The 24,514-nt window shown below is 45.1% G+C and overlaps 1 protein-coding gene across 1 annotated transcript in view; it reads right to left on the reverse strand.

Annotated features, from left to right (window-relative positions):
• Positions 1-23,779, reverse strand: part of LOC139455034 (serine-rich adhesin for platelets-like) — a 149,320-nt gene extending 125,541 nt beyond the window's left edge. The window contains exons 1-4 of the mRNA XM_071236620.1: positions 23,684-23,779; positions 22,817-22,966; positions 20,564-21,619; positions 18,160-18,256 (exon numbers count right to left, since the gene is read on the reverse strand). Of these exons, the coding sequence (XP_071092721.1) occupies positions 18,160-18,256; positions 20,564-21,619; positions 22,817-22,966; positions 23,684-23,779 (1,399 nt within the window). The remainder of the gene's footprint in view (positions 1-18,159; positions 18,257-20,563; positions 21,620-22,816; positions 22,967-23,683) is intronic.
• Positions 23,780-24,514: the final 735 nt, after the last annotated feature.

Genomic DNA, 24,514 nt, shown 5'->3' on the forward strand with positions numbered 1-24,514 from the left:
AGGGGTGTGGAGAGGAGACAGTGGGAGGGGTGTGGAGACAGTGGGAGGGGTGTGGAGAGGAGACAGTGGGAGGGGTGTGGAGACAGTGGGAGGGGTGTGGAGACAGTGGGAGGGGTGTGGAGAGGAGACAGTGGGAGGGGTGTGGAGAGGAGACAGTGGGAGGGGTGTGGAGACAGTGGGAGGGGTGTGGAGACAGTGGGAGGGGTGTGGAGAGGAGACAGTGGGAGGGGTGTGGAGACAGTGGGAGGGGTGTGGAGACAGTGGGAGGGGTGTGGAGACAGTGGGAGGAGTGTGGAGACAGTGTGAAGAGTGTGGAGACAGTGGGAGGGGTGTGGAGACAGTGGGAGGGGTGTGGAGACAGTGGGAGGGGTGTGGAGAGGAGACAGTGGGAGGGGTGTGGAGACAGTGGGAGGGGTGTGGAGACAGTGGGAGGGGTGTGGAGACAGTGGGAGGAGTATGGAGACAGTGTGAAGAGTGTGGAGACAGTGGGAGGGGTGTGGAGACAGTGGGAGGGGTGTGGAGACAGTGGGAGGGGTGTGGAGAGGAGACAGTGGGAGGGGTGTGGAGACAGTGGGAGGGGTGTGCAGACAGTGTAAAGAGTGTGGAGACAGTGGGAGGGGTGTGGAGACAGTGTGGAGACAGTGTGAAGAGTGTGGAGACAGTGGGAGGGGTGTGCAGACAGTGTAAAGAGTGTGGAGACAGTGGGAGGGGTGTGGAGACAGTGTGGAGACAATGTGAAGAGTGTGGAGACAGTGGGAGGGGTGTGGAGACAGTGTGAAGAGTGTGGAGACAGTGGGAGGGGTGTTGAGACAGTATGAAGGGTGTGAAGACAGTGTGGTGGATGTGGAGCCAGTGTGGTGGAGCTCATGTAGCCATTGTGGAGCCATTGTGGTTTGGTATCCAGCTTGACTGAGTTGGGAGTAAACAGTTCTGCAGCATGTATAGTCAACATTGAGCTGTTAGACAAGAGTCGTGAAATTGGTACTGCATGTTGGATATTGGTGGGGCTGATAAATCATGGCAATTACACAGGCATGCAGCAGGTTAAGGCCTGAAATACTGAGTATGTGATGAAAATGTCACACAGAGGTTGTGTAGTGCAAGCTGCAAAAACCTACATGACAGATGATACTATTGTGCAGGGGTGGTTTGTAGCAGTTTCTGTGTGTATCTGTAAAGGTCTGACAGATGGCTGTATTTTGCAAGAGTTATCAATCCCACTGAACACTGTGTTTTAGCCTCCTGTGAGGGGATGCTGGGTCCCCATGTTACTCCCCAGGTTAAGTAGATGCTGAGACATAGGTGATAGCCTCAACCTGAAAGCCATCAAAGCCATTGTAGATTGACAGCTGTAGATAGCGCTTTGATATTCCATCATACCTGTATACAAGATTAAGGCAATTTAGCCCAGCTTGGCAGCCAAGAGGGAGCTGGGTGTGTAATCCAGGGTACCGCAGGCTATCTCTGCCAGGGCTATTGTCCCCACTCACCCATACGTTACACATAAACACCCTGATAAAGTCACCTATTTCACTGGTCAGTGCATTCCTTCTCCTCCATAACTGATTGTTGTTCACTACAATGTATCCTTCACATCAATACATCTATATCAGTGGTGTGTAATTTGTTGTCTAGTCATATGATTGACATACTGCTCGAAGTTTTCATACCCATGTCACTACTTCCTTCTTCTACTAATGTGTATTTTTTTTCTCTTTTCTACATGTGATAGTTTCTCCTAACTACCACATGATATCTTCTGTCTGTTTACTATCCTTGTAATATCTTCCCTTTACTACCAATTTGATATCTTCCCTTTAAACTGCCATGTGAAATCTTCTGTTTACCATCCATGTGGTATCTTCTGTTTACCATCCCTGTGATATCTTTTCACTACTTTCCTTTACTTTGCATGTGATATCCTCCTCTTACAATCCATGTCATATCTTCCCTTCACTATCCATGTCATATCTTCCCTTTACTATCCATGTGATTTCCCCTTTACTATCAATGTTATATCTTCCCTTTACTATCCATGTTATTTCTTCTTTACTATCCATGTTGTATCTTCCCTTTACTATCCATGTCATATCTTCCCTTTTCTATCCATGCTATTTCCCCTTTTCTATCCATATCATATCTTCCCTTAACTATCCATGTTATTTCCTATTTACTATCCATGTCATATCTTCCCTTTACTAGCCCTGTTACATACACTTTACTATCCATGTCATATTTACCCTTTACTATCAATGTCATATCGTAACAGGATCGGTTGGTCAGGCTCGCTGACTTGGTTGATGCATGTTGTCGTATCCCAATTGCATGGATCAATGCTCGTGATGGCAATCGATTATTAACAGACTGCCATCATATATCTGGAATACTGCTGAGTGTTGCGTTAAACAACTAACAAACCAACCAACTCACCTTCACTAGCCATGTCACATATACTTTACTATCCATGTCATATCTTCTGTTTACTATCCATGTCATATTTTTTCCCATTACTATCCATATCATATCTTCCCTTTACTATCCATGTCATATTTGTTCCCTTTACTAGCCATGTCTTATCTTACCTTTACTATCCATGTCATTCCTTCCCTTTTCTATCTATGTCATATCTACCCTTTACTATCCATGTCATATCTCACCTTTACTAGCCATGTCACATACACTTTACTATCCATGTCATATCTACCTTAACTATCCATGTCACATCTACCTTTTACTATCCATGTCATATCTACCTTTTACTATCTATGTCATATCTACCCTTTACTATCCATGTCATATCTCACCTTTACTAGCCATGTCACATACACTTAACTATCCATGTCATATCTACCCTTTACTAGCCATGTCATATCTACCCTTTACTAGCCATGTCATATCTAACCTTTACTAGTCATGTCATATCTCACCTTTACTAGCCATGTCACAAACACTTTACTATCCATGTCATGTTTCACCTTTACTAGCCATGTCACAAACACTTCACTATCCATGTCATATCTACCCTTTACTATCCATGTCATATCCTCCCTTTACTATCCTATCTGGTATCATTATGACACACCATTTCTTGAGGAATTCATACTAATGCCATAACAACATTCCATGTTTTGACAGTTTCACACAAATGAAATTTAAATATCCCAGTGATTGAAGGTATGAAACAATCTAGAAGATCTGTAAGTGGACAGTAGCGGATCCATGTGTATCCATGTGCATAGGTGTCTCACAAGACCATCACAACATGCATGTCTCACATGACCATCACAACATGCATGTATCACATGACCATCACAACATGCATGCATCACATGACCATCACAACATGCATGTATCACATGACCATCACAACATGCATGTATCACATGACCATCACAACATGCATGCATCACATGACCATCACAACATGCATGCATCACATGACCATCACAACATGCATGCATCACATGACCATCACAACATGCATGTATCACATGACCATCACAACATGCATGCATCACATGACCATCACAACATGCATGTATCACATGACCATCACAACATGCATGCATCACATGACCATCACAACATGCATGCATCACATGACCATCACAACATGCATGTATCACAAGACCATCACAACATGCATGCATCACATGACCATCACAACATGCATGTATCACAAGACCATCACAACATGCATGTATCACAAGACCATCACAACATGCATGTATCACATGACCATCACAACATGCATGCATCCCATGACCATCACACAGTCAACATGCGTGTATCACAAAACATCACACAGTCAACATGCGTGTATCACATGACCATCACAGTCAACATGCGTGTATCACATGACCATCACACAGTCAACATGCGTGTATCACAAAACAACACACAGTCAACATGCTTGTATCATTTGACCATCACACAGTCAACATTGCATGCATCACATGACCATCATGCAGTCATCAAATGTGTATCATATGACCATCACACAGTCAACATGAGTGTATCACATGACCATCACACAGTCAACATGAGTGTATCACATGACCATCACACAGTCAACATTGCATGCATCACATGACCATCATGCAGTCATCAAATGTGTATCATATGACCATCACACAGTCAACATGAGTGTATCACAGGACCATCACACAGTCAACATGAGTGTATCACATGACCATCACACAGTCAACATTGCATCCATCACATGACCATCACACAGTCAACATTGCATGCATCACATGATCATCATGCAGTCAACATGCGTGTATCACATGACCATCACACAGTCAACATGCGTGTATCACATGACCATCACAGTCAACATGTGTGTATCACATGACCATCACAGTCAACATGCGTGTATCACATGACCATCACACAGTCAACATGCGTGTATCACATAACCATCACACAGTCAACATGTGTGTATCACATGACCATCACAGTCAACATGCGTGTATCACATGACCATCACAGTCAACATGTGTGTATCACATGACCATCACACAGTCAACATTGCATGCATCATTTGACCATCACACAGTCAACATGTGTGTATCACATAACCATCACACAGTCAACATGTGTGTATCACATGACCATCACAGTCAACATGCGTGTATCACATGACCATCACACAGTCAACATGTGTGTATCACATGACCATCACAGTCAACATGCGTGTATCACATGACCATCACAGTCAACATGTGTGTATCACATGACCATCACACATTCAACATTGCATGCATCACATGACCATCATGCAGTCATCAAATGTGTATCATATGACCATCACACAGTCAACATATGTGTATCACATGACCATCACAGTCAACATGCGTGTATCACATGACCATCACAGTCAACATGTGTGTATCACATGACCATCACACATTCAACATTGCATGCATCACATGACCATCATGCAGTCATCAGATGTGTATCATATGACCATCACACAGTCAACATGTGTGTATCACAAAACATCACACAGTCAACATGCGTCTATCATTTGACCATCACACAGTAAACATGCGTGTATCATATGACCATCACACAGTCAACATTGCATGCATCACATGACTATCACACAGTCAACATGCGTGTATCACATGACCATCACACAGTCAACATGTGTGTATCACATGACCATCACACAGTCAAGTCAACATGCATGCATCACATGACCATCATGCAGTCATCATATGTCTATCATATGACCATCACATAGTCAACATGCGTGTATCACATGACCATCACACAGTCAACACGCACGTATCACATGACCATCACACAGTCAACATGCTTGTATCACATTACCATCACACAGTCAAAAGACGTGTATCACATGACCATCACACAGTCTACATGCACGTTTCACATGACCATCACACAGTCAACATACGTGTATCACATGACCATCACACAGTTAACAAACGTGTATCACATGACCATCACACAGACAAGATGTGTGTATCACATGACCATCATGCCCACAGCAAGGCCGATTCTACACAGAAAGCAGGTGTTTGAAACCAGGCCATGAGTAGTTTCATTTTAGCAACTGCTTGTTAACCTTTCAGATAGATAAAAACACAGGACCATACAAACCCAAACAACGATTAAGCTGATCATGTGAACAAATACCTGCAGACAAAGCCCATAACACAACAACATGTTTCTTCCACGGTGCTCCCTCCATCAATACTATCTTCATTACTTCTATCAGATCCCTTTTTTACCATTTTTTCAGACACCTAGAGCTGGCTGGGACCAGAGGTAAGTTTCACTAAAAACTAAGAATATAAAAACATCTAATCACCCTAACCACTACTGTTCAAGATAAGTTACATCAATATTAGTCTTAAGGATGTATTTATGACCTCAATTCACTGTGTGAACACGAAGGACTTGAACATATGTTTTTCTATTGGTGTCTACAGGGTGGTCATTCTTGGTGTCAGATGTACTCAACTCTTGCATGGACCAACACTAGACAGCGGGTGATACTTGAATGGCAGATGTACTCAACTCTTGCATGGACCAACACCAGACAGCGGGTGATACTTGGATGTCAGATGTACTCAACTCTTGCATGGACCAACACTAGACAGCGGGTGATACTTGGATGTCAGATGTACTCAACTCTTGCATGGACCAACACCAGACAGGTGGTGATACTTGGATGTCAGATGTACTCAACTCTTGCATGGACCAACACCAGACAGCGGGTGATACTTAGATGTCAGATGTACTCGACTCTTGCATGGACCAACACTAGACAGCGGGTGATACTTAGATGTCAGATGTACTCGACTCTTGCATGGACCAACACTAGACAGGGGGTGATACTTGGATGTCAGATGTACTCAACTCTTGCATGGACCAACACTAGACAGGGGGTGATACTTGGATGTCAGATGTACTCAACTCTTGCATGGACCAACACTTGACAGGGGGTGATACTTGGATGTCAGATGTACTCAACTCTTGCATGGACCAACACCAGACAGCTGGTGATACTTGGATGTCAGATGTACTCAACTCTTGCATGGACCAACACTAGACAGCGGGTGATACTTGGATGTCAGATGTACTCAACTCTTGCATGGACCAACACCAGACAGCGGGTGATACTTGGATGTCAGATGTACTCAACTCTTGCATGGACCAACACTAGACAGGGGGTGATACTTGAATGGAAGATGTACTCAACTCTTGCATGGACCAACACCAGACAGCGGGTGATACTTGGATGTCAGATGTACTCAACTCTTGCATGGACCAACACTAGACAGGGGGTGATACTTGGATGTCAGATGTACTCAACTCTTGCATGGACCAACACTTGACAGGGGGTGATACTTGGATGTCAGATGTACTCAACTCTTGCATGGACCAACACTTGACAGGGGGTGATACTTGGATGTCAGATGTACTCAACTCTTGCATGGACCAACACTAGACAGGGGGTGATACTTGGATGTCAGATGTACTCAACTCTTGCATGGACCAACACCAGACAGCGGGTGATACTTGGATGTCAGATGTACTCAACTCTTGCATGGACCAACACCAGACAGGGGGTGATACTTGGATGTCAGATGTACTCAACTCTTGCATGGACCAACACCAGACAGGGGGTGATACTTGGATGTCAGATGTACTCAACTCTTGCATGGACCAACACCAGACAGGGGGTGATACTTGAATGTCAGATGGAGGAGATGATCCCATCTTTGAAGAGTCACAGGATAAACAAAAAAACACCAAGACTTACTTCATTCTTATGTATCATAAACAACCAATAAGACTGGTACTTTTTTGGTAGAAGTCTTAATAATTGTTCACTGAAATGGACTAGAATAGTGTGACAACAATAAAATGCTGGAGGAGAGCAGAATATAGGACATTGTTGATTCTAACTTACACAGGAAAGAAGTGAAGCTTTTCCCGCCTTCATACACTAGAGCGCTGTGGCCTGGTGGATGCTATTGAGGGTATAAATAATTATTGTGTAGTTGACAATGAAGAGGACTTCTATTGAAAATCTGAATGTTTTGTTTCGTGTGATTGCAGCCAAAATACAGTAATTCGTAAGAATTACTATAGTCCAAAACATAATGGATGACTACTTAAATTTAGGCCAAACCTTTCCTATTTTTCGGCTTTAGAGATGTTTTTGTGAAAACTGCTGGTTCGCAATGGTGAGAGAAAAATAAACATAAAAGACATTTTCCATTATCTTTTTTGTTCTTCAATAATTTACCTGAATGTGTAGTCATGTGTGCGATGCTAGCAAAGCTTATTGAAATTGTCTTGCATAACCTATTATATATATAACCTGTTGCCCTGGAAATATTTGTATACAGAACTTTCTTGTGGTGAACACATAAACAATTGCAGTCAACTGATACAAAAAAGTCCTTTTCAGATTTTAGTGTTACCACTGAAATCTGCAAACCACTTAAATAAAAAATCTCACCTCGGGAAAATTTATAGGAATTGAAAGATTCAAGCAACTCATGTACCAATGAGAAAGTATAATTTTGACATTTGGAATCACCTAACATGATGCTCTTCATGATTAAAAATGGCTGCTGCATTGTGTAAAAGTGGCCAAATTTTAACAGAAAAATGAGGAAGAAAGTCCTCGTGAGACTTTTAATGATATTGATGCTCATCACTACTCATCCTGCCTCATCACCACTCATCCTGCCTCATCACCACTCATCCTGCCTCATCACCACTCATCCTGCTTCATCACAACTCATCCTGCCTCATCACCACTCATCCTGCCTCATCACCACTCGACCTGCCTCATCACCACTCATCCTGCCTCATCACCACTCATCCTGCCTCATCACCACTCGACCTGCCTCATCACCACTCATCCTGCCTCATCACCACTCATCCTGCTTCATCACCACTCATCCTGCCTCATTACCACTCATCCTGCTTCATCACCAGTCACCCTGCCTCATCACCACTCATCCTGCCTGGTGAGAGAATCCATGATGCTGGGAGGTGGCTGTCTGTAGTCCCATGTACACAGTACTGCAAGTACAGTCTGTGGCACCACTATCACATGTCTGTGTGTCTCTACACAGGCCACTGTCTGACTACGAGACTCCAAAGTACCTATTTTGTGTGTCCAGCTTACATTTCCCTCACTCACATTGAATGGTGTCCTCCTCTGAACAAATACATCACTCCAGCCATATAACACACATACCATGAATCACTTATTACATACACTCATCCTGCTTCATCACCACTCATCCTGCCTCATCACCACTCATCCTGCCTCATCACCACTCGACCTGCCTCATCACCACTCATCACCACTCATCCTGCCTCATCACCACTCGACCTGCCTCATCACCACTCATCCTGCCTCATCACCACTCGACCTGCCTCATCACCACTCATCCTGCCTCATCACCACTCGACCTGCCTCATCACCACTCATCCTGCTTCATCACCAGTCATCCTGCCTCATCACCACTCATCCTGCCTCATCACCACTCGACCTGCCTCATCACCACTCATCCTGCCTCATCACCACTCGACCTGCCTCATCACCACTCATCCTGCCTCATCACCACTCATCCTGCATCACCACTCATCCTGCCTCATCACTACTCATCCTGCCTCATCACCACTCGACCTGCCTCATCACCACTCGACCTGCCTCATCACCACTCGACCTGCCTCATCACCACTCATCCTGCCTCATCACCACTCATCCTGCCTTGTCACCACTCGACCTGCCTCATCACCACTCATCCTGCCTCATCACCACTCATCCTGCCTCGTCACCACTCGACCTGCCTCATCACCACTCATCCTGCCTCGTCACCACTCATCCTGCCTCATCACCACTCATCCTGCCTCGTCACCACTCGACCTGCCTCATCACCACTCATCCTGCCTCGTCACCACTCGACCTGCCTCATCACCACTCATCACCACTCATCACTAATCATCCTGCCTCATCACTACACTTACCAGGTTTGCTTCTGGCCAATGCACCTCTCTTCTGCCTGGTGAGAGAATCCATGATGCTGGGAGGTGGCTGTCTGTAGTCCCATGTACACAGTACTGCAAGTACAGTCTGTGGCACCACTATCACATGTCTGTGTGTCTCTACACAGGCCACTGTCTGACTACGAGACTCCAAAGTACCTATTTTGTGTGTCCAGCTTACATTTCCCTCACTCACATTGAATGGTGTCCTCCTCTGAACAAATACATCACTCCAGCCATATAACACACATACCATGAATCACTTATTACATACATGTCGATCCACTCAAATTCTTGTCATGATAGAGGCCCCAGTGGAAGTATATTGTCATGTGTGATTGTCACTTACCGCACACATTAAAGCTGGTATTTGTTGTGTAATCAGTGGCAGAGAGTACAGAACTTTACAATGATATTTGCTTGTTATGACTGAGTGCGATCTGAATGGAGTGAGTTGCTCTCTGCTAATGTTAGCAAAGGGTGCAACGGGTGACAGGTTGACCTGCAGCCATCACAAGATCACGTACTCAGGTCAGGTATTGCATTCATCAAATGGATTACTACGCCTGTGGAGGAGAAATCAGGCACTGAGTATATCAGATCTCTGTGAGCATATTCCACCTGCCTGTTGGCACGTGAGTGAGATTTGGTGTGAAGATGGTGACAGCTGGGTGACACAGATCACACACTCTCTTACAGTAAACTCCAGAGTCTTGTAGCACTGCTCCTTCAGAGGTGTCAATTCCCTCCAGTCAGGGACACCTTGTTAGCAAGGGTGGGATTGTCTTAAGATGTATTCCGAGTACTGACCCATGTGGTAAAAGAATGATATGTTAATCTCTCTGAACCTCTCCCTCCTTCGTTCAGCTTCCCACACATCAGAAACATGACATAAGGCAGTAAGTGTCCGGGCAAATTGTTTTTCCACTGACAATGTTGGTACTGAGAGAAATACATAATATCACTCAGTATTCCACATAACTGTCCCGGCTACGCTGGAAGAGAGTTGCAACTATAAGAACATGATATGTGAGGCGGGCCAGCTGATGGGTTTCAGTGCTGGCTTCCATAGCAAGGGACAAATGTGTTGACACTCTGGCTATGCTGACACAGCTACCACGACACACACAAGTCGGATGCAGCTTCCACCACATTGATGGCAAGTTGTGTTTGTAGAGTGACGCAACTGCTCCCCCACCCTCGCACTGGAGGACAGCCGGCATCACAGCAAACAGGAATATTGAAGGAAACAAAAATCTTCTAGTTTGGCAAACACAAATTTCCAAACTGAATGAAACTGATTTGACAGGAAGGTTTGTTATGTACTTTAAATATACAAATATTGTATGACCTAAACAACCCCCTTCAATACCACATGAAGCTCTGATCCTTAGTGATCTGATGGAACTATAGTTGTATTGTCCTCGTGTGTAGCTGGCAGTACTCCAGCAGTGTCCCCAGACTGACCGCTTCCCAGCTACCCTACAGCCCCCCCCCCCCCAAACCCAGTCATTAGGATGCTATATACCCAAAAGTGGCCACCCCCCTCATGTCAATGGGAAGCCACCCTACAGTGTGCCACACCTCATCAGTGGGAAGCCACCCAACAGTGTGCCCCACCTCATCAATGGGAAGCCACCCTACAGTGTGCCCCACCTCATCAGTAGGAAGCCACCCTACAGTGTGCCCCACCTCATCAATGGGAAGCCACCCTACAGTGTGCCCCACCTCATCAGTAGGAAGCCACTAACAGTGTGCCCCACCTCATCAGTGGGAAGCCACCCTACAGTGTGCCACACCTCATCAGTAGGAAGCCACCCTACAGTGTGCCCCACCTCATCAGTGGGAAGCCACCCTACAGTGTGCCCCACCTCATCAGTAGGAAGCCACCCTACAGTGTGCCACACCTCATCAGTGGGAAGCCACCCTACAGTGTGCCCCACCTCATCAGTAGGAAGCCACCCTACAGTGTGCCACACCTCATCAGTAGGAAGCCACCCTACAGTGTGCCACACCTCATCAGTGGGAAGCCACCATACAGTGTGCCCCACCTCATCAGTAGGAAGCCACTAACAGTGTGCCCCACCTCATCAGTAGGAAGCCACCCTACAGTGTGCCACACCTCATCAGTAGGAAGCCACCCTACAGTGCGCCCCACCTCATCAGTAGGAAGCCACTAACAGTGTGCCCCACCTCATCAGTAGGAAGGCACTAACAGTGTGCCCCACCTCATCAGTAGGAAGCCACCCTACAGTGTGCCCCACCTCATCAGTAGGAAGCCACCCTACAGTGTGCCCCACCTCATCAGTAGGAAGCCACCCTACAGTGTGCCACACCTCATCAGTAGAAAGCCACTCAACAGTGCGCCCCACCTCATCAGTGGGAAGCCACCCAACAGTGCGCCCCACCTCATCAGTAGGAAGCCACTAACAGTGTGCCACACCTCATCAGTAGGAAGCCACCCTACAGTGTGCCACACCTCATCAGTAGAAAGCCACCAAACAGTGTGCCCCACCTCATCAGTAGAAAGCCACCCAACAGTGTGCCCCACCTCATCAGTAGAAAGCCACCCAACAGTGTGCCCCACCTCATCAGTAGGAAGCCACCCAACAGTGCGCCACACCTCATCAGTGGGAAGCCACCCAACAGTGTGCCCCACCTCATCAATGGGAAGCCACCCAACAGTGCGCCCCACCTCATCAGTAGGAAGCCACCCTACAGTGTGCCACACCTCATCAGTGGGAAGCCACCCAACAGTGTGCACCACCTCATCAGTAGGAAGCCACCCAACAGTGCGCCCCACCTCATCAGTAGGAAGCCACCCAACAGTGTGCCCCACCTCATCATTGGGAAGCCACCCAACAGTGTGCACCACCTCATCAGTAGGAAGCCACCCTACAGTGTGCCCCACCTCATCACCAGGAAGCCACCCAACAGTGCGCCCCACCTCATCAGTAGGAAGCCACCCAACAGTGTGCACCACCTCATCACCAGGAAGCCACCCTACAGTGTGCACCACCTCATCAGTGGGAAGCTACCCAACAGTGTGCCCCACCTCATCAGTGGAAAGCCACCCAACAGTGTGCACCACCTCATCACCAGGAAGCCACCCAACAGTGCGCCCCACCTCATCAGTGGGAAGCTACCCAACAATGGCCTCCCATCTCCCTCTCCACCCACCCCTTTTAGCAACCCCCACACCACCGGTGAGAGCAGTCTTTACAACTACTGTATGACAATCCTGTTAACACAAGCCCCAGGCTGTAAATCAGTTAGTATGATAAGCACACCTTAGAAACATGAGGCACTTGTTTTCAATGCAGCTTTAATGCATTTCCAAACCTCCTTTCAATGTGTGTTAAACGCCAAGTCTTTCAAACTCAATTGCTTGTTTGTTCAACCTTGCTCGGGTCAAGTCTCCCATACTCAGCAAATAATTCACATACTGAAAAGTCCAGCATTAGTGTTTCCCCAACTCAAGGAAATAGTTATCACAATTACCAAACACATGTAATTGCACAGTAACAAAGCAACAATGTAATCACAATCCAACAGGACTCCAAATTGTGTCAACACATGATTGTCATCAATATTTGTTTGACCTCCAGAGGTGTTGGAAGGCAGTGACTGAAGGAGGTGTTGAAGGTATACAGTTCACATGATATATACCAACTCCCCTCCAATGATATCAGCATGCTTGCTCAACTGATGGGTTCATTCATGCCCATAGTTTTCAGGTAATAAAAACCTTCCTGATCTAACAAGTCTGCATTTGGTGATAATTTGTGCAGAGAAACCCAACCACAAACATCATTCACCATGTTAATAGCCCCTGTCAGTCTACAGTATACAGGAGAGGACACAGCCCCTGTCATTCTACAGTATAGAGGAGAGGACACAGCCCCCTGTCAGTCTACAGTATAGAGGAGAGGACACAGCCTCTGTCAGTCTACAGAATAGAGGAGAGAACACAGGTCTGTCAGTCTACAGTATAGAGGAGAGAACACAGGTATGTCAGTCTACAGTATAGAGGAGAGAACACAGGTATGTCAGTCTACAGTATAGAGGAGAGAACACAGGTCTGTCAGTCTACAGTATAGAGGAGAGAACACAGGTATGTCAGTCTAGAGTAAAGAGGAGAGGACACAGCCTCTGTCAGTCTACAGTAGAGAGGAGAGGACACAGCCCCTGTCAGTCTACAGTATAGAGGAGAGGACACAGCCCCTGTCAGTCCACAGTTTAGAGGAGAGGACACAGCCTCTGTCAGTCTACAGAATAGAGGAGGGAACACAGGTCTGTCAGTCTACAGTATAGAGGAGAGGACACAGCCTCTGTCAGTCTACAGAATAGAGGAGGGAACACAGGTATGTCAGTCTACAGTAGAGAGGAGAGGACACAGCCTCTGTCAGTCTACAGAATAGAGGAGGGAACACAGGTATGTCAGTCTACAGTAGAGAGGAGAGGACACAGCCTCTGTCAGTCTACAGAATAGAGGAGGGAACACAGGTCTGTCAGTCTACAGTACAGAGGAGAGGACACAGCCCCTGTCAGTCTACAGTATAGAGGAGAGGACACAGCCCCTGTCAGTCTACAGTATAGAGGAGAGGACACAGCCTCTGTCAGTCTACAGTATAGAGGAGAGGATGTTTGTCAGATGTGCAAGAACTTGGTATCCGATCTGCAAAACCCCTTTTGAAGTTGATGGAACTACACAGAAATACAGTTTATCAAAGTTTGAAAAGCTGTGAAGCGTCCGAAGGCATAGAACATAGGCCAAGATTGGGACGTTGGACATCTCTAGGTGTGAATGATAGACGTCTGTGTGTCTCTAGGCGTCGCATCCTAATTGGTCTGCGAAACAGATTGCTGTAAAGGCAACAAGTCAAGGGTCATGGAGTTGCCTCATAAAATTCCCCTCATGAATGCATCTCAAAGAGAGTTGAGTGGTGCAATGACATGAAGGGAAAGAACTTTCACAGATGAACCAAAGTTCCACTTCTATTGGATTTCAAGAAAAAGACAGCCAAGGGATGGAAAGTGTTAAAAAATGGTTCCTAAGTTCTCAGTGGGCATCCTAGATTCAAATATCACCCATTGTGGAATTCCCTTTCAACCTCAACATGTTAACACCTCTTTTTACACCTTGCACTTCACCCTTACCTGGCTTCAAGGCAAAAAAAATTGTATTATTGATTAAATTATTGAATCTTGAAACAGTCACATTTATTCGGCCCATTGCTATACAACATGAGTATTTGTAGGAATATCACAAGGACTGAAGCTATCACTGCTGGAATCTATGTCAACTATTTGAACAGCACACAAATATTTACTCCAGATCCAAGTAGGTGTGGTTTCTTGGATGTATGTCCCCCTCACAAGCTTGTTCACACCAATGTGTCTAAGACAGATTTGACCTTTCCTGGCAAGCATGATCATGAGCAGATGTGTTGTGGGTGCCGGCAAACAAAGGACGCCTGGAAGGAACGACCCAGCCCACAGTGAGACAGAGAAGTGTGATGCAGGTCCATACAGCCAAATGATTCCACATCATACAGGCATCCACAACACACAAAACACACACAACACAGGACATCAGCATGATCAGTGGGGATCTACCCCAGAGCAGCTACACATTTCTGTGTAAGACATTGTCTCTATATAATAAACTAAGATTGAACTGGATAATGAAACTTGTGTGAGCAGAAGAGGTTACAAGGAAGATTGTTGCTCAATTCACAAAACTGCAATAAGCTCAGGCTATACTTTTCTCCATATCATCCATGTATAGGTTCGATCACCTATAGAGCTTATGATCAAAATATGGTGTCTTATCTACATGTGGTCATTTAACATCAACAAGGTTTACAGTTTTTCCTGGCAATAAATCTACCAGATACAAATAGAGTCAAACTATCCGACCACTGACAGGGACCTGGGCCCACTTGCATAAAGTGATCTTTGCGCTACAACTATCATAGGCCTATGTTAAGGTAAGGAAGTAACGATAACCTTAACACTAAGAGCTCTTTGTGCAAGTGCACCCTGGAGAAGTAGCCCCAAAAGGTGGATGTTTTATTTATGTGTCCCTGTGGTAGATGATACATAGGAATTGCTTCTGCTCTGATCACACCGGGGGTGAAGATACACTGTACATCATTTGTCTGTGCCAACACCAGGTAGAGAAACAGACTGAAATCTGATGACAGTAGAGACAGCCCTGCAGACACATGTCTTCCATAATGTGGACAGATGATGACAGAGCGCCTCTACTACATCACTTCCAGCACCTCTAGGCTGGTGTCTGCAGTGGCAGTTCTGTATGATGGCACTAACACGGTCATCACTCCCTACAATAACGTTCACTTGACCATAACCATTTACACACCATCCCAAAGTCACCACACCACAATATCATAATGAGTAAAGATTATTAAACACTTGTTTGCTGACTGAGATGAAATATACCATGTATACCAGCATATCTCAGGGTATTCACTGGAAGGAAGACATACATCCAATCATGCATGGGCTTCAGTCTGGAAATGTTTGCATGTCATTTTATCAATCTGGTTACAAACTCTGACCTAGACCTCTTCCCTTCAAAGCTCTATGGATCAGAGTGTGTGATAACACAGCTTAGCTGATCCTGGCCTTACCCACAAATCAATGGTTTTGACTACTCACAGTATCAACATGATTAAATCTGTCTCTACCACATATTATCTTGGTCCAAGCAAACCCCTCATAACCCATGTAGTATTATCTGCTGAAGTAGACCATTTGGATATTGTATGACCATGGCTCAAGCAACTTCAATAGAGCAGTTTTACACCTGTATTATATAAAGGAATAAATAAAGGAATACAGCTTTGCTTAGTTCCGACATGTTGCTCACACTGTTCCCGCATGACACACCCAGTCCTGATCTCACACACCACTGTCACACAGTTGTCACACACCACTGTCACACATTGCTCTCACATACCATTGTTGCACACCACTGTCACACACTGCTGTCACACACAGCACACAACTGTCACACACTACTGTGACACACAGCACACCACTGTCACACACACTGTCACACACTGCTGTCACAAACCACTGTCACACACAGCACACGACTGTCACACACTGCTGTCCCACACTGCACACCACTGTAAAACTCTTGTCACACACTGCTGTCACAAACCACTGTCACACACTGCTGTCACACACAGCACACGACTGTCACACACTGCTGTCCCACACTGCACACCACTGTAAAACTCTTGTCACACACTGCTGTCACAAACCACTGTCACACACTCACACATCACTGTCATACACTGTCAAACACTGCTGTCACAAACCACTGTCAAACACTGCTGTCACAAACCAGTCACACACAGTCACACACCACTGTCACATGCCGCTGTCACACACTGTCACACGAGGTGTCACAAACCACTGTCGAACACTGCTGTCACACATCACTTCCAGCACCACTCACACACAGTCACAAACGGTCGTGACACACCACTGTCGCACACTGCTGTCACACACCACTGTCACAGACAGTCACATACTGCTGTCACATACCATTATTACACACCACTGTCACACTCTGCTGTCACAAACTCCTGTCACTGTTTCACATAGTCACACACTGCTGTCACACACCGCACACCACTGAAAAACTCTTCTGTCACACGTTGTCACAAACCACTGCCACACAGTCACACACTGCTGTCACACACTGCACACCACTGTAAAACTCTTCTGTTACACGCTGTCACAAACCACTGTCACACACAGTCACACACCACAGTCACACACCACAGACACACACTGCTGTCACACACTGCTGTCACAAATCACTGTCACACACTGCTGTCACAAACCACTGTCACATACACTGTCACACACTGCTGTCACATACTGCTGTCACAAACACTGTCACACAGTCACAAACCAGTGTCATATCCTGCTGTCACACACCACACACCACTGTCACACAGTCACAAACTATTGTCACACACTGCTGTCACACACTGTTACACACTGCAATCACTGTCACACACCACTCTTACACATTGTTACACACCGCTGTCACAGTCACATACTGCTGTCACAAACAGCTGTCACACACCACTGTCACACCCTGCTGTCACACTTTTTACACCACTGTCACACACTGCTGTCACATACCTCTGTCACTACCCCGCTGTCACACACTGTCATGCAATGCTCTAAAGCACTGCTGTCACACACCAATTTCACACACCAATGTCACAGGCCACTGTCACGCTATGGGTGTCACACAGTGTGGTCCTGCTATGGGTGTCATGCGTGAACAACTTATCATGCGTATGTGGCTCTAAGACAATTGTCTATGATGGGCCTGTTTCTTGGGGTAGTCACTGTCACAGGAGCTGTTGGGCAGGGATAAGCAAAGGGAATAACCGTTCTGAAAATGTTCCAATCATGATTCAGACATTGAGTAGAACAATTCTGAGGGATGGCTCTGTCATACCATAATATGATCCATAAACACAAGATTTGTGATGGTCCTGTTAGCCATTCATTGTTTTCAGAGTAATTCTACAGGGAGAAAAAAATAGTTACCTTTCTCAACAAGGTCCTTGTCTTCTCTGTTTTCACGTAGTTCTCTTATCCTGGTTCTAAGTTTTCGTCTTTCTACAAATTCTGAGGATCTCAATAGCTGAAATAAACACATATCACTGTCAAAACCTTCAAGACAACTCACTTCAGCACATCTCAACCAACCCTACAGAACATCTCACTACAGGAAAACTTACTACAGGACAACTCACAACGGGACAACCAGCTACAGGATAATTAACTACAGGACAGCACACTACAGGACAGCTCACTACAGGACAACTCACTTCAGGACAACTCAATACGGGACAACCCACTACAGAACCAAATAAAGGACAGCACTCTACAGGACAACCAACTACAGGATAATTAACTACAGGACAACCCACTACAGGACAACTCACAACAGGACAACTCAATACAGGACAACTCACTACAGGGCAACTCACTACAGGACAACCCACTACAGAACCAAATAAAGGACAGCACTCTACAGGACAGCTCACTACAGGACAAATCACTAGAGGACAACTCACTTCAGGACAACTCACTTCAGGACAACTCACTTCAGGACAACTCACTACAGGACAACTCACTACAGGAAAACTCACTACAGGACAACTCATTACAGGACTACTCAATACAGAGCAACTCACTACAGGACAACTCAATACAGGGCATTTCACTACAGGGCAACTTACTTCAGGACAACTCACTTCAGGGCAACTCACTACAGGACAACTCACTTCAGGACAACTCACTACAGGATAACTCAATACAGGGCAACTCACTTCAGGACAACTCAATACAGGGTAACCCACTACAGGGCAGCTCACTACAGGACAAAAAAACTACAGTGCAACTCAATACAGGGTAACTCACTTCAGGACAACTCAATACAGGACAACTCACTACAGGACAACTCACTACAGGACAACTCAATACAGGGCAACTCACTACAGGACAACTCACTACAGGACAACTCAATACAGGGCAACTCACTACAGGACAACTCAATACAGGGCAACTCACTACAGGGCAACTCACTACAGGGCAGCTCAATACAGTGCAGCTCACTACAGGACAATTCACTTCAGGACAACTCACTTAAGGGCAACTCACTTAAGGGCAACTCGCTTCAGGACAACTCACTACAGGACAGCTCAATACAGGGCAGCTCACTACAGGACAACTCACTTCAGGACAACTCACTACAGGGCAACTCACTACAGGGCAACTCATTTCAGGACAACTCACTACAGGACAACTCACTTCAGGACAACTCAATACAGGACAACTCATTACAGGACAACTCACTACAGGACAACTCACTTCAGGACAACCCTCTACACTGTTTTGAATAGGAGGCCAAATCAGTTGAAAGATTGTTTGTTAGGCAAATATTAGATAACATTTAATCACAGAAATAGCGGTTCTCAAGCGAGGGGTTATGGGCATGGTTCAGGTCCCGGAATTTGACAAAACATTTTATTTAGCAAGCCTTGGCAAAATACATAGTGTTAATTCCTAATAGAGGATATTTACCATCTCAAAACTCACAAGTTATCATAACTATATCATATGTCATTCTTAAAGTCTGCCTTGTTCTCATCTCTCACAAACATTATCTAAACATCGCCAGTTTTCCTGGAAGTGTGCATTGGTATGTCTTTAGGACCCTATTGTAACAAATAGTTTCCTTTCCACTGATCCTGACTTAGACCTGGAAGACATTAATCATAGTAACAACAAGAGTTTGCCACTAACTCACTTCAGGACATATCCCCCGCCCCTGTTGCAGAACCCAAACCTTTTTAACCGAGGTGGAACTTGTCATGAAAATTGTGGAAAAAAGAAGAGTTTGGAACCTAAGGCCATCTTGTTGCCATAGAAACATAAAAAATAAAAAAATCTAAAATTTCTAAATAGCAAAAAGGCACCAGTTCAGCATGTACCTGATAGACTTTCAAAATTTGATGAAAAAATATTGATTAGTTTCTGAGTTATGCTCCGGAAACGAACCCTACCCTCACAGAACCTAAGTCCATCTTGTTGCCAAGGAAACGTAAGAAAAATAAAAATGTCAAAATTTCTAAATAGCAAAAGGCACCAGTTCAGCATGTACCTGACAGACCTGGAAAGTTTGATGAAAAAATATTGAACGGTTTCTGAGTTATGCTCCGGAAACGAAACGTGATGGACGGACGTAAGGACGGACGGACGAAGCCCGTTTCTATGAACTTCTGAGTATGTCAGCACTTTCCATGTAAACCCTTACTGTTGTAGACAAGTAACAAAGATGTCATCTTGTACTTCTTCAAAATGCATATTTAAGAATTAATGATGTAAATGTTTACTATTTGGTAACCTCAAGAATGCAGACTAGATTTATCTTTCATTAGCTTACCAGGTATTGCAGGTATTCCTCAGATTTGCAGTTTTCTATAACAGAGTCATTTATCACCAAAGCACTTGCAGAGGTCTTCTGTTTTATGTTGTTATCTGCCCCCGGTATAGAGGTGTAGGAGGCACTGCGCCATCGAGGGACGTTGTCACTGCTTCTGGTGAGATCATCAGAGCTGAGTGACACTGACCTGGCACTGCTCACACAAGCACTGCTCACCTCCTGGAGAGGAGTTGCCAACCCCTCTGATGCAAGGTCGGTGAGGGCATTGGAAACACTGTTCCTGAAGTTAAAACTGCTCGAGGTCTGTGGTGGAGTTGAATGGATATTTAAAACATTTTTTCTTAACCCCACAGAGTTTAACGACTCTCGAATATTGACGAGACTTCTGCTGGCATTACTATGTTTGTCATGTCCTGCTTTGATGATTGGATGGTGTGATTCCACCCTGGAGGTGTGACTAGATACACAGTCTGTGGATGGCCCGACAGAGACTACACTGCTTGGCCACAAGATGCTGGCAGATGTAGAGAGATGTGAGCTCCTCAGTTGAGTTACACTGTTACCATCTGCAGAGGATGCAGCATATGATCTAGAATTTGGAATGCTGTTGCTATTTGAGGTAGATGAATGAAAACTCCTCGGTGGCAATACCTCTGTTCTAGTGTCTGTTGTGCCTCCAGAGGAATACCTAGAACTGTATCTATCCACACTGTTTCTCCCCTCTGAGCTTGATAAGTGTCCACTGTGCCTGGGCACTCCATTGCTATCCCCTGATGGTGTCCAGGAATCCCCACTGCTGGACCTAGAGGTGCCATCACTTGAAGATGTACCGTAGTGGTAGCTCCTGCGTGAGGAAATGCTGTTGAAGTTGTCACTGGATGTCCTGTGAAGACCTAGACTGGGTCGTGCTACACCAGTCCCTGCGTCCTTAATGTCTAATGCACTTGAGACAAATGGTTTGACAGAGAAACTGCGAGATTTCACTGCCCCATCTTTCAGCTGGCGAATGGCAGCTCGTATCTTTCTCCTCTCTTCAAAACTAGTACAAGCATCCAACTGAAACATGAAAAGAATAACAGTAGAATAAAATTGCAACAGAATAACTATTTAATAACTCCTGAACATGCTTAATGCACTGTTTATGGTAATCATCCTTAATCAAACTATTTCCCATGGAATCTAAGAATAATAATCCCATGTATTGCCCATAATCAATTGAAATCCAACTTACACTACTGTACCTGTCTCCCCCACTCCTGACTCACATACACCACTGTACCTGTCTCCCCCACTCCCCACTCACATACACCACTGTACCTGTCTCCCCCACTCCCCACTCACATACACCACTGTACCTGTCTCCCCCACTCCCCACTCACATACACCACTGTACCTGTCTCTCTACCCCCAACTCACATACACCACTGTACCTGTCTCTCTACCCCGAACTCACATACACCACTGTACCTGTCTCACCCACTCCCCACTCACATACACCACTGTACCTGTCTCCCCCACTCCCCACTCACATACACCACTGTACCTGTCTCCCCCAGACTGAAGTTGTTTCACTTTCCTTCAAAACACTTCAAATTTCAAAACAACAGAAAACTTCAAAGTTCAAATAGCAGAAAATAATCAATGTACTTCACAGTCTGAATAGTTCAGCTTCAGGTTCTTTTTCAGAAAAATTAAAATGTAAACCTTGTAAAGTGATAGTCACAGATGGGTACTTGTTCCCACAGAAGAACATACCCCTGGTGCAGGAAGTACATACAGTACGGTATTCCTTGGTATGGGGAAATCAGTCGTCTCAATAGTACACAGTGTACAGCTATCACCAATCACTTTAATAATAAGCCAAACATAAATAATGTATGGACGCATGCACACACGCACGCGCGCATATAATATTAGTACAAAACTCTTTGGTGCAGCGTTTTTTCACCTATTTTTAAAAAAAGAATTCATGTAATGGTTGACCATATTGAGGTGGGAAAAGAGCTGGTTAAGAATTCTCTCATTCTCGCAATTATGCTCCTTAAAATAATCAATGGTTCAATGCAATGATTTTCTTTCCCCCCCTCCAACAGTTTCACTGCTCAGGAAATCAGGGCATTGTCTACCTGCCTTACTTCAGGGAAAGCAGTTTCAGTATGTGTAAAACAAGTTGTCTCCAGTTGTCAGGGGCACACCCATCATCCAGCAGTTCCCCACCTTACAGTCTTGGAGGGCAAGCTAACCTGTGGCTACCTGGTGTCTACCAGGTGTAGGACAGGTCATACTCATCGGAATAATGTCAAGGCCATCGGAAGTGAAGTTATAACCAAACGTGACTTCATCAGAAGCAGAGGGGATGTAATAGATGGTCAATGTCTGGAAGGTCGCATGGGACAAAGGCTGCTAGGAATCAATTGAGGATGTCACAATTGGGGAATTGAACACACATGTAGCAGTAATCCTAGAGACAATTACAACATATTTGTATATGTCCTTGACATTATTCATAAAACAGGCCTTTAGAGGTGATTTCAGGATTATGTGCACCAAATATTGGTCAGAACTAGAATTATTTGTTTGGAACAATTACGTGAATTTGGTACCCCCAAAATACTGGATTTATGGAAAAGACCTAATTTTTCTATAAATCACCGAGATAGGGTTATTTTCTGTTTAAATTCAGCAGACTGTTTACTGTCCAGTGTATTACCCTTCCCTCGGGTATATTTTGCACTGATGTAATAGACATTGTGTAGTCATAAGAATTACCAATAATATAGACATGATAGATATATACAGGGGACAAAGGAATGTGGAGCCTCAGACATATTAGACCACTTGGCAACCCATGCAGATTTTGATTTCCAAGCGCTTCATGCATTATCACATTATGTCTATTCAACCAGAATAAGCTTTATAAATAGAACAATATTTAATGGAATAACTTCATTTGTGACTGAAGTGTATGTTCCTCCCAATTGTGGCTCTAAATACAACAGTTAGTTGCTGCTGCCCGATGTCTCTGTAGCAAGCATAAAATATCAGAATCCCATGATAGGATTCGAACCACAGACCTGTTCTGAGGTCAGATGCCTTATGCACATGACCAAAGAGGACTACCCCATCAGCAAGCTCACAAGATATGGATGTCATTTGTGGGATGACTCCACCCCCTTCTGCATACTCCTTCAACAGAAGGCACTTCTGGGGCCGCATTGGGAGACTTATTTTACTCAAGTTCTATATGATCCTGCTCAGCCCCACATAGGGTGCCATTGTAGCAGTCATAAAATGTCCAGTGATGGGATTTGAACCTTGGTCCTTCTGATCTGAGGTCAGACGCCTTGTCCACATGACCAAAGAGGTCAACCCCGTCAACAAGCTGACAAGGTGGGATGATTCCACACCCTGCTTCATCTCCATCATGGTCTACAGAGTGACCTCCCTTTCCCAAGCCCACACTGACAGCAACAGCAGCCACTGTTGTTGCAATACACACACACAGAGAATAATGTTTATTATAGTGTCACATGATATATACACTTCATACTAAAACACGTACACAAACAATACAATATAACATCCGACCAGGTATGGCCTACGAGACACTTAGACATAAAAGCAAGTTATAACGTCATGATCTGGATAAGGTAGATAAACACATATTCTAACACAATGTTAAGATTGGGTTATGAACACGCACGCACGCAAACGCAGACACACACGCCAAATTACTTTTAAAGTCATGCACACAATCATACACAAACACTTAAACACTGACACCCCCACCACACACCATACTGCACACATGCACGCACTCACACACCATACGTACATTATACGCCCCCCCCACACACACACACAAACGCATGCACGCACACACCATACGTATATTATACAACGCACGCACGCACGCACGCACGCACGCACGCACCATACATACTTTATATG

This window comes from Haliotis cracherodii, unplaced genomic scaffold (assembly GCF_022045235.1).
Source record: "Haliotis cracherodii isolate W230 unplaced genomic scaffold, xgHalCrac1.p SCAF_11, whole genome shotgun sequence".
Lineage (NCBI taxonomy): Eukaryota > Metazoa > Mollusca > Gastropoda > Lepetellida > Haliotidae > Haliotis > Haliotis cracherodii.